The sequence below is a fragment of the Mirounga angustirostris genome, unplaced genomic scaffold (assembly GCF_029215605.1).
Source record: "Mirounga angustirostris isolate CCGP_5_RB_7025 unplaced genomic scaffold, mMirAng1.0.hap1 SCAF_12, whole genome shotgun sequence".
Classification (NCBI taxonomy): domain Eukaryota; kingdom Metazoa; phylum Chordata; class Mammalia; order Carnivora; family Phocidae; genus Mirounga; species Mirounga angustirostris.
In genome coordinates, this window is record NW_026991720.1 from 21,904,092 (window position 1) to 21,922,650 (window position 18,559).

Genomic DNA, 18,559 nt, shown 5'->3' on the forward strand with positions numbered 1-18,559 from the left:
TTTGAAGAGGTGAATTTGGCCTAAAACCCTTAAATCTCTCCCGCAGATCCCAATGCCACCTGCCGCTGAGTCCTCCAGATCAGTACTACTGAATACCTTCTATGTGCCTGGTATCATGGCTATACAAAAGATTACTAAAGTTTGTACACAGGATTCAAGTCTCACCATAGACACAGATCTCTAGAAAAGCTAAACTAAAATAATAGAAAGGAAATGCAGGCAGAGCATGACATATTTCATTATTCAGAGCTTGTTTTGAGTTCTTAATCTAGTTTTCCTTGCTTTTTTCTCTCAGGTGTATACAGAGGTGGCTATGACTTATTGGTGAGGTCCAGGCTGGCCTTAGCAGATGGAGTGACCATGCAGGTGACTGTCAGAAGCCAAGAGGGAACACCTGTAGATGTTATCTTAGCTTCTGTTGGATAAATGTTTACTGGGCAAGATGAAGTCGATGCACACTTCACTGTCAGTGGGCTTTTAGGCTGGTGGCATGAATTTCCCAGAATCATACTTTTAAAGATTAACGTCTTTGGAGAAGCAAATTAAATATTTGGCCCTGAGCCAGCAGATCAAGCAGATATCTGTCCTTGTGCATGTAAATTTTTTTTTTTTTTATTACACTTGGTCAACTTTGGTATGATAGTACAGCTTTGGGTGATCTTGCAAATCAAATACTATCCTCTACCCCAGCTGCTTAACCTCATTATAGTCTTTAATGTGTGTCTGAAAGCTCCTGACAATGTTGAAAGCTTTTATCCCAGAGGGGTGGTGGGGGAGGGGAAGCCAGAGTCCACTTTTGTCAAAATTCATTTTTATTAATAGAAAATAAACACTTATTCCAGTTTCAGTTGTTATACTTGAAGTTGCTAATAAAAAAAAAAATTTAAAATAATCACTTAATCCTCCTGTTTCGACTAAGACAGTGAAGCTGTGGCTTAAAAAAAATTTCAGCACCATTTGCTCATAGGTCTTTCAGAATTTGTTCATAAAGTTTCTGGAACTTTCCTGTCTGTAAAGTACAGGATTTACTGAGCTACAAGAGGATGTCTCTCTGAGACAACCAATGAGACGTTAAGTTAATCAGTCATCAGAAAAGGAATCTCTGTACATTCGGTACGGTAACCTGGACTATACAACGATCCCCTCCCCTCCAGCTCAGGAGGGACATGCCTCGAAGCACTGAGGTATGAAGAGTCAGACTGTTACTCGCTGTCAGAGTTAGCTAATAACAGTAAATCTCTGGCACGGATGCTACTGGTCTTTAGTATCCTGTGATTTTTGGGAACTTCTGTAAATAGTCTGAATTTAATTCAATGTATTCAGAAATTAAACCTGTTTAATAAGGTTCACTACTCTGCCAGAGTATCTGCTGGTTTAGTATCCTTAGAAAATACATATAATACATGTAGGTAAATCATAGTCTTAAAGTATACTTAAAATACTGCATTATTCAAACCAAAACCTATTTTAACAAAATGTTTATAATTAAAAGCAGCTCATGAAATGAAATCCCAAGTTATGACAAGGGAGACTCACTCTCACTTGAAGCTGTGTTTTTTTAGAGAACTTAAAAACGCAGGTGCCCTTAAAGCCATTTAAGGACAGGTCAGGAGACACCCTCTCCTCATTCTTTACTTTAGGACTCCAGTCAAGGATGGGCCAGAAATGAGCATTTCTAGGTATTTCAGAAAAGTCCATAGAAGTGTTAAGACTTTTAAGAAATTCCTAATAGCGCAAGGGCAAGTCCATAAACTTGCTCAGCTGTGAGAAGAATGGGAGGTGGACTGTTAGGGCCATCCTTAACCGGAGCTTCTGTGGGCTTTTTACTATACGCTGATCACCAATGTGCGTCAGGTGGACTTTTGTGAGAGAATAGTGTTTGGTGGCCAGGACCTCTTTTGGGCATTTCTTCCTAAGTGGAATACACAACAGATAAGGGAGTAGGGGAGGTAATACAGGGAAGCTACTCTTTCCAGCTCAGAAGGAGTTGATGAAGCCCATATATGCATTCAAGAAGCCCATGGGATCCTCTAGCTGTGGATAGTGGCTAATGTGGTCATCCAGAATCGACACTGTGGACCGCGGCAGCGTTTTCCTAGTGGAAGAGAACAGCACGTAGGTGAACTTAAGGCTGGAGGGAGGGGACGGATGCAAGCCAGTGGGCAGCCCCGGTTAAGGCTCTTGTGGACATACCACACTGGAAGGAACCAACAAAGAGCTTATTCACCTTCTACTTTGGAATTGTATCTTAGGCAGATAAACTTGCCAATTCCATTTACGACATAAACAGACTAGTTCTTAAATGTTCATAATCCAACAGACAACAACCTGAGCATATAACACTTTACAGCACCTGCCCAAGCAGGATGACTTCCAGCTCCTTAGAGAAGCATGAGGCATCAAACAAGTGGGCCACTCAGCAACTCGCTATCCAAGTAAAGATAACAACGGACCTTCCTTAACCCTGGGAGCGGATGAGGGGAGGGCACTTTGTTTAAAATTAAATGCACACTATTTACTACTGGGTTGTTTCTGCTAGGCCACGTGAAGGTATGGGACAGTCTTCTGTGACATAGTCAAGATTTCATATTCCAACACCTTCTGAGTAAGTACCTAGAGAAAATAACCGATGAGAAGGCACTTTTCCACAGTGCACTCGTCTGCTCAGCTGAGGTGGAGGAGTTAGCTTTATGATCAGACTAAAACAAACATTTCTTAAAAGAGATGTAGTTCACTCCGTGGTTCACATGATAGCTGCTTCTTACCTGTACACCTAGGAATATGTAGTAACCATGACAGTGGAAATAGGCTGTATACATCAAGACAACGTGTAACTGAATTTTTTCATCTTTACATTTCTGAAAAGAAGATTTCCCAATTCATCCTTTTCTACTACGTTTCCTGGATGAACTGCCAGTGAGGGCAGAGACAGTGGCTATCCTGTTCACCACTGTCACCATGAGGAACAAAACAAAGACCCCTGAGGGAGACTCACCTGTACAGGTCCAAAAACTCTGGATAGGGATTTACGGGATCCAGTGGCCCATAGATAAAATGAACTAGGAAAGAGAAGAGGAACAAATTACTAAAGCTCTCACACCTACTCTCCTCCCTCAAAACAAAATGGTTTTTTTCCCAGTGGAAAACTCTAAAACATGCAGTATGATGGTTTGGCTTACGTATATTTGAAATGATTACCACACAATAAAAAGAAAAAAAATTCTCCTTGTGATGACAACTCTTAGGATCTACTCTCTCGACAACTTTGTTAGCTGTAGCGGCCATGTTGTGCATCACATCCCTAGGACCTCTAAGTGCAGGTTTGTGTATTTTGACTACCTTCCTCCAGTTTCCCGTAACCACAAATCTAATCTCTTTTCCTCTGAGTTTGGTGGGGTTTTTCAGATCCCACACAAAAGTGAGATCATTCAGTATTTTCTTTCTCTCTGACTTATCTCACTTAGTATAACGCCTTGTGGGTCCATCCATATTGTCACAAATGGTAAGACTGCCATTTTATGGCTGAATAATACTCCACTGCAGTGTGTGTGTGTGCATCTCACAGCTTCTTTATCCGTTCGTTCGTTGGCGGCTGTTTCCATGTCTTGGCTGTTGTAAACACTGCTGCTACGAACAAGGGGGTGCAGACATCTTTTCAAATTAGTGTTTTCATTTCCTTTGGATATATTCCCAGAGGTGGAGTTGCTGGGTCATATGGTGGTTCTATTTTTAATTTCTTGAGACTCCTCCATACTATTTTCCACTGTGGCCGTACCCATTTACAATCCCACCCCCAGTGCACAAGGGTTCCCTTTCCTCCACATCCACACCAACACTTCTCTCTTGTCTTTCTGATGATGGCCATTCTAACACGTGTAAGGTGATATCTCATTGTGGTTTTAATTTGCATTTCCCTAAGGACCAGTGATGTTGAGCTCCTTTCATGTACCTCGTTGGCCTTTCCTGTATCTTCTTTGCAGAAATATCTATTCATGTCCTTTGCCCAGTTTTTAATTGGCTTCGGGTTTTTTTGTGGAGTGTATGAAGTCTTTTTATATATTTTGGATATTAACTCCTTATCAGATATATGGTTTGCAAATATTTTTCCCATGTGTTGATGGCTTCTTTTGCTGTACAGAGCTTTTTTAGTTTGATGTAGTCCCACTGATTTATGCTAGAAAACCTAGCTTCTTTCAATAAGTAGGTTATAAGGAACTTCTGGGAATAAGCCAACAGTCCATTTGGGACAGTTCTCCTGTACAGAGACACTCAGTCCCTCCTCCAGCTCCTCTGTGCCTGAACCAAAAGGACTAAGTCTCGCGCTCCATGTTCTCTTCCTATAAATCCAGGATACCGTCATTACTTAGGTCTCTCTCCAGTTACAACTGACCGCTGACATTTTAAAACAACCACTAATTTCTGGAACACTACTGTGTATGAGACACTGCACTGATTTTTTTTCTTTTTAAATCTGTAAGATTGAAGAGACCAATGAGCAGAAACCACCTACAGCCTCTCGATTAGTCATCTAAACCGCCTTCTGTCCCGGCAACTCAGCATGTAACGTGGCAGCCACACGCCGCACAGCGCAGAAGCCAACCCCGCTCCCGCTCCTGACAGTGGTACCAGCTGCCCCTGCAGCAGCATCTCGCTGTTTCAGATGCTTCACTCTACAACGCAGGTCACTGCTCTTCCAGATTTGCAGAGTAGGGCTGCCAGATTAAATAAAAGATGCCCAGTTAAATTTGAATTTCATGTAAGTAATGATTTTTTTAAGTATAAATACGTCAAAATATTGCAAAGCACATACTTATTCTAAAAAAGTATTTGCTATTCGTCTGAAATTCAAATTTAGCTGGGTGTCTCGTATTTTTATTTGCTAAATCTGGCAATTATTTGAGACCCATAGTCCCTCAGTCCTATCAAGATATAAGGTAGAAATACTCACTGGGAATAGTTACAGAAGCAAGAGCTCCCACCCAGCGTCTTCTAAACTTCTTCCTCTGGTTGATGTACTGTAAGAGACTATAGGACAGAGAAGTGAGCAAGAGTAGAACAAGAAATCTTTATTGTTACAGGTATGCAAAGGCATCCTAAAACGAAAGCTGCTACATTCTCATTTGGATCAAGTCATGAGCATTCCTTGTGTAAGACGGAAAGCTCTCCTTCTCAGTCACTGTTGCTACAGAAAAGACATGAAAAAGAAAGAGACACGTACTAGGCTCCTTTCACAACCATGATTAGACAATTAGAGGCATTTAATATTCACAAAAAGCCCAAAGTAGGATTTGCCAAAGTCAACCGGCCAGTTAGAAACAGAATTAGCATTAGAATTTGCAGCTGTTTATCTAAACTTTGTGTGCCACGTGGCTTATGCTTAAGGCTCACTATTCTCAATTTCTTTCTTCTTAGAAAGAACAGTGCATGACTTCTTGGTTTGCCTCACAGGTCAGAGAGAGAGGGAACAAGCCAGCAAGGAACAAAACAAGCAATCCTCTACCTTTCCCCACTCCACACCCCCCCCCCCAAAAAAAGAGCTTCTCTGGAAACCAAAGCAAAGTGTTATTTCTTACCTGTCGATAACTAAGTTCCCGTCGTTGTTGCGAATCCCTGCCCACATGTCCCACAGCTCACTCTCAGAGGGGCGGGTGTACGGCCCAAAGACTGGGGTGAGACTGAAAGAGCCCGAGAGAGCAGGAAGACACATGTGAGAAGAATCCAGAATGTCAAATATGACTGGAACCTCACAGGTCACGCAAGTCTGACCCTTAACTGATTTATGAATTCCCTCTACTACTTCCCTGGCAGGTGGCCAACATCTTTGTTTTAAAGTATCAAACCCCAGGATTTGGCCCAGAATTTTAATGGCAACTTTTCACTACATTGTTCCCAGGCTATAGTAAATCAATCTTTGACAATGACTTACCCTCGGGAGAATACAAAAAAGTTCATCAATCGAGTGAGGATGGGTGACAACATGCCTCCATCTTTGAGAAGCTGTAGGTAAAGAAGTAAAGATTTTAGAGAAAGAAAACCACTAACCAGGACAAAAGTTTTATATTAGGAACTAAAAAAGGACCTTAGTCAAATGTCCTTCTACCGAAATATTTGTTTATTGGCTTTTCGTTTTTTGTTTTGCCTACCTATTCTCTCACGGAAGGCAAAACCTATTTGTAATTCCCTTTAAGATTACATTTCTACACTTCACTAAATCCCTAAGCCTTCTAACTGATGTATTCAACTTTAGGATCTGATCTATTCAGCCATCACGCTAATGATCCAAATCTCTAGATAGCTCTATTTCTCCAAATATTTGTTGATCTCTTACTCTCAGAAATGAGGCTCTACCTAGAGGCCGCTTCCATTGCTTTATCAGCATAAGAAGGAAAAAACTAACTTTATTAATGTAAATTCCTGAGGAGAGGATTTTCACGATGGCCCATTATAGCAGGTATGGCCCTTATATAGGTCCTAGCATTATTTATGTTGGTAGAAATCTTAAAAACTAAAGATTTTGTGACTGGAGTAGCCAACCTTTTGGAGAAGGAGAGGACGGTGAGTCTCAGGAAATATACCTATAGGAGAAAAAGAGACTTATGTTAATCATTTACCAACAACTTTAGGCCAAACACAGGTCCATTATCGGAGATGATCGTCCCTATTTACTGTCACCTTTGGGGGCCATCACTGCCAGGAACAGGATTACAAATAAGACTTACTTCTGTCATCTAATTCTCCAAGGGATTCTGTGTTTAACAGGTCAAATTCTATCCCACTGGGATTACTTTCCCCATTGTAAGAGTAGAGAAACAGGGGAAAGATAATGTACATGATCATCCATAATGCTGATGACTAAGCCCTGACTCCCCTTGGCCCTTCTAACCATTCCTCAGAGCACCTAGTATTGTTAACGGTTTGGGCTACAAAAGAAACCACCAGATTTTTTTCAGGGACTGTAGGTCCCTGGGCAGAGTGGGGAGGTGGGGGGGGGGGGGGGACGAGAGTTTTCCTTTTCCATTTTTCTAAGGGTCAGTGGGAGAAAGCCCTGAGCATTGCTGATAAACGGATAGACTCCTGTCCCAATCTGCCCTTACGGTATTCAGGGGACATGTGGATTATTCAAGGATTTACAAGCTGTGCTCCATGGCACACAAAGAAAAAGAAACCCCTCCAAAAGGTCTAATCAGAGGTTCACGAATTTCTACCTGAAACTTGGCCCTGCTACCAATGAAGTTTCTGCAACAAACCAGAGGAGCATCAAGTACCTGTGGCTTCATCACAACTATACGCATACCCCAGTGCAGTTGCTGCAGAGTGCAAAACTTCACTTGCGCTCCTCACTACCGAGCGCAGTGCTCGCTAGACCTCCCATAAGCCTTGCTATGCGATGCTTTTACAAAGAAGCACTTATTACTACAATACAGCTTTTTATGAACTGTATGTTGGTATCATCCGTCTCTTTTATAATCCTATTCATTTTAGTTTCCGTATTTAAAAACATTCTTCTGAGAAAGGGTCAATAAATCTTATCAGACCACCAAAGCAGTTCATGGCACAAAAAGGTCAAGGGCCTCTGGTTTAAATGTGTCTGCCTGCAGTCTCATCAGATCACCACTTAGATGTCGAGGTAGTATCTACCCGTGGCCCTTCGAGGCTGCACTTCGCTTTCCACCCACCACCACGGCAATTACCTCCGTTTGACAGGCAGAGACTCTTTATGGTAAGCCGACCGGATCGATTCTGCTTGAACCTAGAAACAGGTGAGGGAAACACATCTAACTGAATGGACATACACCAACCCAGCACCTGAAGACAAACTCCCAAGAGGGCAAAGGGCCAGAAGGAACCCAGGAACCATTTACTTTTGCAGCCTCTTACACCAGTAAGACCCGGGACTAGTAGAGAAGCGTCTGTGACCTCACTGACCTATAGAGCAGCTCCTGAGCAACAATGTCTCCGTAGTCGTGAGACAACAGGTTGAGCCTGCGGTTCTGGAGCCCCAGGTGCCGCAGAAGTGCCTCCACAATGCTGGCCTGCTCAAAAATGGAGTAGTGATGCGGTCTCTAGGGAGAGGAAAAGCCCAGATATACCGGAGGAAGTCATGAGTGCAGATCCGTCTGCAGTCTGACCCTCTGGCCTCGTCCACCCCCTCCCCCACCCAACACCGGTCCCATCGAGATGCTGCTTACTGGTTTGTCACTGAAGCCAAAGCCCAAGAAATCAAGGGCAATCACTCGATGAAACCTCAGGGTCAGACCTTCCCAAATCTACAAGAAAGAAAGAGATGATCCGGCTTTTGTGATCCTGCATCTCCTCTCCTCCGACCTACAGCACAGGAATTTCATTCCCATCCTGGCTTAACAAACAGACTTCGATAAAGGGAAAATCTCATGCAACTACCACGGGCCCACAGATGATCCTCTTGGTTTACTCCTAATCTCCACTGAGGGGAAAACTCCAGCATTTTTAACTTGGCAATGATCCTTCCCAGATCACCAGAGTTTTTACTCCCTTACAGTAAATGAGAAACGGTTCTACACTTAATCCTATTTTATTAGGCAATTCAAATACGTAAGAACCTTCCAGTGCTGACAACAAAATCCTTGATTTTGGATTTTTAAAGACAGAGTAGGATCTAGAAATCTGATTTCATTACCTTGTACCAATCATAGCTGGATGTTGGAAAGCCATGTAAAAGCACAACTATCTCAGGACTTCCAACCACACCCACAGAGTCTGGGAAGAAGGAAAGAGATCAGTTAGGCTGACTGCCTATAAAAATAACCTTGGAAATCTTAAAATCGAAGTAACCTGGTATAAAGGACAAGAAACCCTGCCTAAATTAATGAAATAAAAATAACAAATTCCTTTTTAAAAAGGAAGCTTACTGCTTTAGGTAAAAACAGGCATTTGATTATTTTCTTTTATATATTAAAAACTTGTAAATAGCACACTTTACATGAAAATACTGGAAGGCAGTCTGCTTCATTTCACCTAGATTTTTTTAAAGTATTTCTCCATTTCTTCCTTTATTCTGTATTATCAATATGTAAATTGTTTTTCCACAGTAAAAGTAAACTTGCACAGTTAAAAGTATACAATCACGGGGCGCCTGAGTGGCTCAGTCATTAAGCGTCTGCCTTCAGCTCAGGTCATGATCCCAGGGTCCTGGGATCGAGCCCCGCATCGGGCTCCCCGCTCGGCGGGGAGCCTGCTTTTCCCTCTCCCTCTGCCTGCCGTTCCCCCTACTTGTGCACGCTCTCTGTCAAATAAATAAATCTTTAAAAAAAAAAAAAAGTATACAATCACAACATAAACACTACAGATTCTTTGTACCTTATCATTAAGGGCCTCACAAAAATTTTCTAAAATATAGCAACTCTTCCTCAACCTGATGGACACCTTAGTTTATTTTGTTTGTCCAGCACTTTTATTTCTCCCAGTGGAGAGCCAATCCAGTATCAAAAGCATAATGCTCAAACTATTAACAATTCTAACAAGTATAAAAAAGGATTAAGCAGTATTGACATTAACTTTTTTTAATGCAGAAACATCTTTTAAATTAGCCAAACATTTAAACAGTAAAATGCCTTGCTTTTAAAGTATTAGATTAAAAGTGACACATTCATACATCCTGCCAGTGGCATGAGATTTGATAAGGTTTGCAAAAATAATTAGAAGCAATTTAAAAATATACTTATTCTTGAGAACCCATGCAAATAAAATCATTCCACTTACAAGTAGTATAGTTTGAAAATATATGGAAAAAATAAACATATACACGAAGATTTCCCTTCAACATTAACTATTTAAAACATTGAAAAACTAGAAACAACCAAATGACCAATATAAAGAAAAGTATATACTTACTTCATTTGAATATAGCAAATGAGAGGAGGTCAGGAGCAATAATGAAAAACGGTTTATGACAAACATTTTTCGTTATTGCTCTTGACCCCCGCCCAAAAGATATCTTTTCCAATCTCATTTCAGTTTCTTTACCTATAAAATGGGGTTAATGGCATCCATCTCCAAGTACTGTTGTAAAGATATTTAATCTTAAAGATAATAACAAAGGTTGAAAACATAATTCAATGACTAGCATATGGTAATTACGGTAAGTAGCAATCATAATAATTATCATTAGCAAATTAATCTATACAAAGGTATAAGGCTTAAATCACATTTAGTTATGCATATAACAATCTTTACAGAAAACAATAAAATGAAATCAGGGATGGAGGGAAATAGAACCAGTGGTAGGGCTATCTACTGAACACTAGGGGCGCCCAAAAGAGAAAACTGATACCAATACAAATGAGGCTATGAAGAAAAATTACACTGAAAAGTCAGTTCTACAGAAATCAGAATCTCAATTCCATCGCCCCCACCCCCAACAGTTTTCTTTGAGTTTCCCTGCTATGGAGTTATTGAGGGGAATTAACCCATTCCTCCAAGCACACTACCCAGAAAAAGGGATTCCGCCCCCGACGGAGGGGCAACAGAAACCAACAAGAGACCCAAAATGAGTACCTCAGTGGGACCCACGGAACCTATTATACACGGAGGGTGCTCCAACAGTCCTCTTCTTACCTTGGTAAAAGATGCGCAGTCCCTTGTAGGTGAAAAATTTGCCTGACGATTTCCATGAGTGAAGAGCAGGAGAAAGCTGGGGAGGGGGGATATGCAGATAGGCCGCCAGCAGGGGCACAGCCAATAGCCCCACCTGAACCCACCACTCCCTCATCCTGTAAGAAAATCAGAGACCTGGGGTAAGCAGTCAGATGATGCTGTGCATGCTTTTACAAGCCCCAAATTGGTAAAATGGGGTGGGAAATTTCTGTACCATGCAGTGACTACCTTGCCCTCCATATGAACCATGGCAGAAAGTTTACCAAGAAGAATGTAAGCACACCTCTCCCTGCTTTGCAATCACCATACCTGTTCACCATTCTAATTTTAAGGAAAAAATATATTATTTTAATATGTAATCTTCCTTCTCTCCTTCCCACTTTAATCCCTCGGCAACGCCCGCCCGCCGCCGCCACTGTGCTTTTCCTAAAACCTGAAGAAGTTTTTATGTAAAGTAAAAGGAAGTTAAGTATTGTGCACCTTTTCATTGGCTTTTATCAAAGCTTCCCCAAAGAAAAAAATGATTTCCTTCATATTTATTCTAAAAGCTCTACCACCCACCCACCAGCCCCCACCAGTAAAATGTTAAATATATAGAGATACATATATGTAGTTTTTTACTAATGTTTAAAAAAGCATCACATATCCTTAAGCAGAGAGCTGTTTTTGATTTTTTAATATTTATCAACTCTCTGACCCCAGTGAAGCCCCACTTGGTACTACTCCCTGGATCTGTGCTGAGAAACTGCTCCAGGTAAACAGTCTGCGAAAGTAAGAAGCTAGGTACACTGTGTATTCCACCATAAGCAGCTTTGTCATGACCCAAAGATCTAATCTCTTGAGAGGTCAGGGCAGCAGATTATATTTCTGCTTTTCTTAGACTCTTGAGGTAGCTCCCATTTATTTAATTTCTTAGGATTGCTACCCCCACCCTGCACACCCCTCAAAAAAATGAGGCAGAGCTCATAGGCAACATCTGAAAATTGCTTTTGTCTTTGGAAGGAAAGCACTGGTTTGCACAGCCAACCTTCTCATGCCCAGGACTTCAAAGGTCCAAGTCAGTCTATTTACAACGAGGAGTGCTAAACAGGAATTAGACACAGTTCCCTCTGTTTCTAGTTTATGACTGCTAATAGTCACCAGGAAAAGAATTATCAGTAGAATGGAAGTTCTCTAAAATAACCAGAATGGAAATACCTTCTAAAATAAAAATTAAGAGTTGTCAAGAAAATAGAGCTATAAATTAGGGAAATGAACTGTTAAAGCCCTGGCAGAAAAGGCTCTGTGTGTACACACACCCTTCCACCATCTTGCCTGTAATCTGGCCACAATCCCTATCCATCACAAACTAATCCAGCTCACAAAATACCTTTTTTTTTTTTTTTAAACTCTAAAACAAGTAAGGCTGTGGTCCCACAGGGGCCAAATCACCACGTGCCTTAAAGACTCTGAGTAGCGCCTCTCTTTTTTTCTGGCATCACTAGGGCACTTTTTTTTTTTCTTCCTCCTTAGTAGCTGTCCAGAAAACAGACCCAATGATTTGCTTGTATCTTTCAATATTATAAATGATTCCCCAAAAATGCCCCCAATCATCATCATATCACCATTTTTACCCCACAAAAGCAGCAGGCCACATCCAGTATCTACTTGCAAAATGAGATGACAAAAAGTATCAGGTTTGTGTATCATTAGCTATCATCTGTCCCGTACTTCAGCTCCTACATTTGCACGTTCACATTTCATCACTCCTTCCCACCCCACCCCTCCCCGGCCCCCGCCCCGCTTCTCATCTCATTCATTCAGGGGTTCCAGCGGACGAATATCTGCAATGACTCAGCAGAGAGCCAGGGAGGGGCTACTAGAGGAACAAGCAGAAGGAGGCTCCCTGCAAGGGGGGTCGGGTGCAGGAGGGTGGGGTAAAGGGGCGTGGGGGGGTGGAGGGGCGTGGAGGGAGTGATGGGGTGGAGGGGGGTGGGGTAGGGTGAGGTGGAGGGGGGTGGGGTAGGGTGAGGTAGGGGGGTGGAGGGGGGAGAGGGGGGAGGAGCCTCGGGGGCAACAACTGTGCATTTTCCACTCTTGGACACCCCCACCCTCTATACCTTCCTTCTTTTTCACTCCAAGAAAGAAAAGAGGCAACCTTTCAGGAAGCCTTTTTTCTGGTTTAATTACTCGGTAAAAATGCCCTTAACCACATTTTAGGATTTTTAGTAGGGAAGCAATCTGGCAGTCAGTAGCCAAATGGGATTAATCATTTTTTGACCAAAATCTCCACTACTTGATGAGCCACAAGTCAAGAGTATAAATTCAGCAAACCCAGGTAACAAACCTTCTGGAAATTAATCAACCCTTCCGAGCCTTGATTTCTTCGTCTTGTAAAGAGGAAAAAAATACATTTAATACCACCAAACCTGCCACCTTCCAGCATCGCGGTGAAGCTGTGAACTACTTTGTAAACCAATGCAAACAATTCATGTGTAACATTATGACAGTTTGATCACATCATCATTCTCACTTAGCTTCTCATCACAGAAATCTGTAAAATACTTACGCCTCGGTGATACGGTACTGCAAGTTCTAGTCATACCTATGCAGTTAACTCACGCCACAGCAATACCACGGTCTTCAAATCCTAAATCGCGCCACAGTGATACCGGAGTCTAGAAATCCTAAATCGCGCCACAGCAATACCACGGCCTCGAAATTCTGAATCATGCCAAGATGATGCGGGGGTCTAGAAATTCAAAATCACTCCAGGACAATGCCGGGGTCTAAAAATCCTAAATCACGCCAAGGCGTCACTGGGGTCTAGAAATTCAAAATCACTCCAGGACAATGCCGGGGTCTAAAAATCCTAAATCACGCCAAGGCGTCACTGGGGTCTAGAAATTCTAAATCGTGCCTGAGCAATGCCGGGTCTAAAAATCCTAAATCGCATCTGAGCGATATCAAGGTCTAAGAAATCCTAAATCACGCCAGGGCGATGCCGGGGTCTAAAAATCCCAAATCGCGCCAGGGCTCTGCTGGGGTCTAAAAATCCCAAATCGCGCCAGGGCGATGCCGGATGTCTAAAAATCCCAAATTGTGCCAGGACGAAGACGGAGTCTAAAAATCCTAAATTGTACCAGGGCAACGCCGCAGTCTAGAAATCCTAAATCGCGCCACGGTGAAGCCACGGTCTAGAAATCCTAAATCGCGCCAGGGCGAAGCCGCAGTCTAGAAATCCTAAATCACGCCAGGGCGAAGCCGCGGTCTAGAAATCCTAAGTCTCACTAGGGCGAAGCCGAGATCTAGAAATCTTAAATCGCGCTAGGGTGACGCCAGGGTCTAGAAATCCTAAGTCGCGCCAGGGTGACGCCAGGGTCTAAAAATCCTAAATTGCGCCACGGCGACGCTGGGGTCTAAAAATCCTAAATCGCATCAGAGCGATACCAGGGTACAGAAATACCAAATCTGGGAGATCTCCAGCTCAATATCCTACTGCGTGCAGGAGTGACATCCCCTCCCAAGTAGGCAGCCAGGGCTCAGAGGGCAGGCAGGTGCGTCTCCCCACCACACACACCCCGGGTGGGGGTTTTCCCTCCACTGCGGGAGTCGCGGTCTGGCAGTTCTAGTCACACCTATGGCACGGACACGCAGAGTCCCCACCAGCTAGCCTGCACCCTCTCCGGGACGGCGGCTTGGAGCCAGCCACACCCCCTCGCGCCTGCCGCGTGCACCCACCTGCGGAGGCGATCTCGGCGTACCATGGCCGCGTCTTATCCCATGCCGCCCGGCACACGGGTCTGGAGCACCGCGCGCCGCAGCGCCCGCAGCAGGGCAGCCCGGCCGGCAGCCGGGCACAGCCTACAGCCCGCGAGGGCGGCGCCGGCCGCGGCAAGCAGCGAGCAGCCACCCGGGCGTGCGCTGCGGCACTGCGCGAGGTGCGGCTGCCGCAGAGGAAGCACCGAGACGTGCTGGTTGCCGCGGCAGTGTCGAGCGAGTGGGCACCGACTTTTAGAGCCCACCCGCGCCCCGCCCCTGGCCCGCCCACCGCGCCGCAGTGCCCCTCCCGCCACGGCCACCGCCCCTCCCCATGGCCCCTCCCCGCAGCCCTGCCGCCGCAGCAGGGATGGAGCATCCTTCTCGCAGCAGCTCCTCTAGGGGGCACCTTTAGGGTTGTCGACCCCTGCCAGCACCCCGCTGCTCCCTCACAGGCCCCCCAACGCTGAGCTCCAGGTTCCGCAGCAGAAATCCTCCTCTGCTGAGTTTACGCCGCTGGAAAAGACCACAGATCCCGAAATCCCAACACACACCCCCAACCACAGACCACCACCCACAGTGCCCCCAACCCCGAGGTGGCCACTCGACCTCAGGTGCAGTGGGGCTCGGGGCGGCCAACGGTGGTACCTGCTCTCAGTCTGCACCACACCGAGGCATAGGTTCTGAACTACGTGAGTACCCAGACCAAAGCAGCGGTCCTCGAGTACCCAACCCCTCCTAGGTCCCTAACTATGGGTAAGCAGAAAGGACACAACCAAATGGCTAGGGAACGGTAAGCTCTGCTGGGACTACTACCAATCTCATCGGCTGATTCGGGGGACGGTGGTTAGGAAGCCAGAAGGGCAGAACTTGGGGAAAAGTCTGGGTTCTCTCTCTCAACCACGGCCATGGCCACAGCACCAGGCACGTTTCCTTTGCAGCAGCACTACGTGGCCCGCATGCCAGAGCCCCGCCGCAGCCCTCGCGCTGCACCCGCTCCCAGCAGAAGGCCCGTACCGCGCCAGAAATAATGATCTTCACAATTACGAGACTAAAACTCCCCTTTTTTTAGATGTACGATTGAATCACAATGCAAAGGCCCCAGCGGTACAGGAAAGAGGGAAGGAATTTTCTTCTTCACCTATAATCCTTTGAAAGGCATATATTATGCCTCTGAAAAGAAAAGTGTAGAGAATCACAGCGTGTTTATGTTCATATTCTGACTATAAACTTAAAACTCTGACGAAGGCGCGCGCGGGATGCGAGCGATGCGAGCGAGCCAGGCAGCCCAAGCAGTGCCGGCTCCCTCCAGCGGGGGCGCTGCAAGCCTCTCCTTCCACTCACGCCCGCCAGCCCAGGCCATTCCGCAGCCCAAAGCGCAGGCAAGCACGAATCGCAAAAGGCCAGTCCATCCGAGCCGACCCAAGGCCACCCAGCACCTAACATTGCACTGGGAGGTAAGGGCCACCAACCAGGCACAGGAGAAACCACCACTTATAAGCTGTCATCAAAACGTGTGGCGCAATCCAGGGTACACTTCTGGTGTCCGATGAAACGAACGCTTTTTTTAAGCACCTACAATGAGCTAAAAGCCGGGGATACGAAGATGAATGAGAAATGGCCCCTGCCCCAGAACAAGATGTTGACCATCCGGTGGGGAAGACAGACAAGAACTGACGCTGCTTAAATTTTCCCTTTAATTTCCTGGCAACATTCTGTGACAGGTTGGCCCCCTCCCCCTAACACATAAGGCCCTCAAAGGCCGAACCCAAGGATTATTCACCTTTTGTATCTCCAGAGCCCGCCACAGTGCCAGCCACAAAGCAGGCCCCTAATAAATACTGCATGAATAAGTACAAGAATTTGAGGGCGCACAGGGGAGGAAGTAATTAAGGGGAGGGGGGAGGGTTGTCTTGAATGATGAATAGACGTTTACCGGAGAGACAAAGAGCATTCCAACCAGAGGGGACGGCATTTGCAAAGCACGGAGGCGCGGGACTGCACAACCTTTGGGGAAAACTGCAAGTCCTTTGGGTTCCGCGAGGACTGGCAAAAAAATTAAGGCTACAACGCATATTTCATCCTAAGGAGTTTGGAACTTGTCCTAAAGAAAATGAGAAGCCACAGATGGATGTAAACCCTTTATGGACTTAATTGGTTACTTACCAAAATATAAATTACTCCCTTTAACAGAAGATTACCTGTTTTAACTAACTACCACCTTTTAAAGACTGAATTACTTAGCAAAATTTAAATCAGTCCACTCAACGGAGTAAAGGTTTTCCCATTTTAATTACGACAATAACAATCTTTGCATTATTTTTTTTTCGTATTTGTTGTCAATGGAACTGATGAGTCCTACGGATTCCACACTTTCATTCTCACCGCACCAGGAGCACCAGCACCCAAGATGAAGGCAGTTTTGTATTTAATGGACTGAGAACTTACAAAGGATCTTATTCTGAAAGCCACAGAACAAGTGGGCAGATACGAGAAACTGCTGGGGGGAGGGATAGAGAGGGGACCAAGGAAGCTCTTGAAGACAAGAGGAATTCTGAGTCGGGTGCTCAAGAGAAACAGAGTGGCTAGGAAAAACTTCCTTGGAGAAGGAGGAATCGAGGGTTGAGGACTTCAAACCCGGAACTTGCTTAGGCGAAGAAAACATTCCTGTTCGGAAGACCCTCCAGTGCAGAGGCAAAGGAGTCTGAACAATGCAGAGGATACTAGGAGAGGTCGCCTTCGCTAAAGCCGGGAATTTGCTTTCCAAAGTCGAGGGAGAAGAGAAAATGCTAGCAACAATGCCCCAGGAGCCAAGGGGTTAATGAATTTCCTAAATGTGCCTGCCTTACTTCCAGAAAGAAGCTTCCTCCACCAGGGAGAATCTAGCCCAAGGTATAAAACAGTCCAAGCGCCTGAGAAAACATGTAACCATACATAAATCCAAAGTCTGCCTCCGGCTTGCTCTCAGTACACTCTTTCAGTTCTTGAATACAGATACCACACTCCACTGACATCCCATGCAGCGCATTCCCTCAACCAGCAGCTTATCAGACACTCCTGTCACATTCCAATTCTAAGATGGTCCCACATAATAAGACCTCGGATCTGTGCAAAAATTAGTGTCGAAAGCTCAGCATTCATTGTACAACAGCGATATGAGATCAGCGGGGCTGGTACCCTACGTTCGATAATCACATTTTTCTAACCCCGGTCTGAGAACCACACTATGACAAGCACAAGGATGTTTCTGAAGACAATGAGACAGAACTGGGACTGCCACTTTGAAGAGCCATCTATTATCATCGACTCAAATAAATGGAAGAAGTTCGACATGGGAGAAATTTGGTTGAACATCAGCACGTGTTAGAGACTCCGAGCTTTAGGTGACAGTGAGTCAATGTGATATGGCCCCAAAAATGCCACTGTAGATTGCAGAATGTCATTAGAGAAGCACCGGGAATAAATTGATCCTACTCTGTTTTGCTAGCCAGACTTCAGAGAAAGTATTTTATTCTGTTTTACAAAGCAATTTAAGAGACACCTCAACAGGAATTTGTTCGGAGATCACCTAAAATGCATTGCAAATTATGTCACTGAAGGTATAACCGCTCTCATATTTTAAGCATGGATCTTCACCAATTTATCCCTAATCCTTACAATAACTCAGCGAGAGGACTATTTTCATCCACATTTTGCAGAGAAAGATACAGCAGCTCAGAGCACCGAGTGTTAGTATGTAAAGGACTGGGAACTGAACACAGATGTGTCTGACTCTGAAGCTGGCGTTCTTTCCAATACCCCACACTGCCTCCCTGTTTAAAATAACTAGGCATGTTTAGTTGGAAGAAAAGAAGCCTTGTGGAGTAAGTGGAAGAAGGAAATGTGTTAGTAGTCCTCAAATATTTGTGGAAGCAGCATTAGACATTTTATTCTGTATGGCTCCAATGAGTGCAAATTGTAGAGAAACAGATGTCGATTCAACATAAAGAATTTTCCAACAGTCAGGTCTGTCTGGAGAGACTGAGCGGCTCAGCCATTTTGGGACGTGACAAGATCCCCGTCACTAGGGGCTGGGTAACCCTGTGGCTGGTATGCAAGCTCTGGAAGAATGCACCAATGACCTTATAGGTCTTTTCCCATCTGACAGAAACTAAGGATCAGAGAGGTATTGGAACTTGGCCAGGGTGAC

General features: G+C 44.6%; 2 protein-coding genes across 3 annotated transcripts in view; one reads left to right on the forward strand and one right to left on the reverse strand.

The window, feature by feature from the left end:
• COPG2 (COPI coat complex subunit gamma 2) overlaps positions 1-1,236 on the forward strand; it is a 120,111-nt gene extending 118,875 nt beyond the window's left edge. For both annotated transcript variants that reach the window (XM_045864257.3, XM_064574938.1), the window contains one exon: positions 296-1,236. In XM_045864257.3, coding sequence (XP_045720213.1) covers positions 296-426 — 131 coding nt within the window. In that variant the 3' untranslated portion in view covers positions 427-1,236. The remainder of the gene's footprint in view (positions 1-295) is intronic.
• MEST (mesoderm specific transcript) lies at positions 795-14,613 on the reverse strand. The gene is made up of 12 exons (XM_045864259.2): positions 14,353-14,613; positions 10,594-10,748; positions 8,657-8,736; positions 8,190-8,267; positions 7,927-8,063; positions 7,692-7,750; positions 6,535-6,575; positions 5,927-5,997; positions 5,574-5,675; positions 4,949-5,025; positions 2,996-3,059; positions 795-2,095 (listed from the first exon to the last, which is right to left on the reverse strand). The coding sequence occupies exons 1-12, from the start codon at positions 14,376-14,378 to the stop codon at positions 1,978-1,980; spliced, it is 1,008 nt and encodes a 335-aa protein (XP_045720215.1). The 5' UTR covers positions 14,379-14,613; the 3' UTR covers positions 795-1,977.
• Between the last annotated feature and the right edge of the window lie 3,946 nt (positions 14,614-18,559).

What these genes read in the sequence shown, in the direction of transcription:
- MEST (XM_045864259.2), bottom strand. Translation starts at nt 14,378, where the DNA reads ATGGTACGCCGAGATCGCCTCCGCAG. An exon ending in ACTGCGCATCTTTTACCAAG is followed by an intron (nt 8,737 to 10,593) that starts GTAAGAAGAGGA and finishes CCTTCTTCCCAG; the next exon opens with ACTCTGTGGGTGTGGTTGGA. An exon ending in GAGTTTTTGGACCTGTACAG is followed by an intron (nt 2,096 to 2,995) that starts GTGAGTCTCCCT and finishes CTCTTCCACTAG; the next exon opens with GAAAACGCTGCCGCGGTCCA.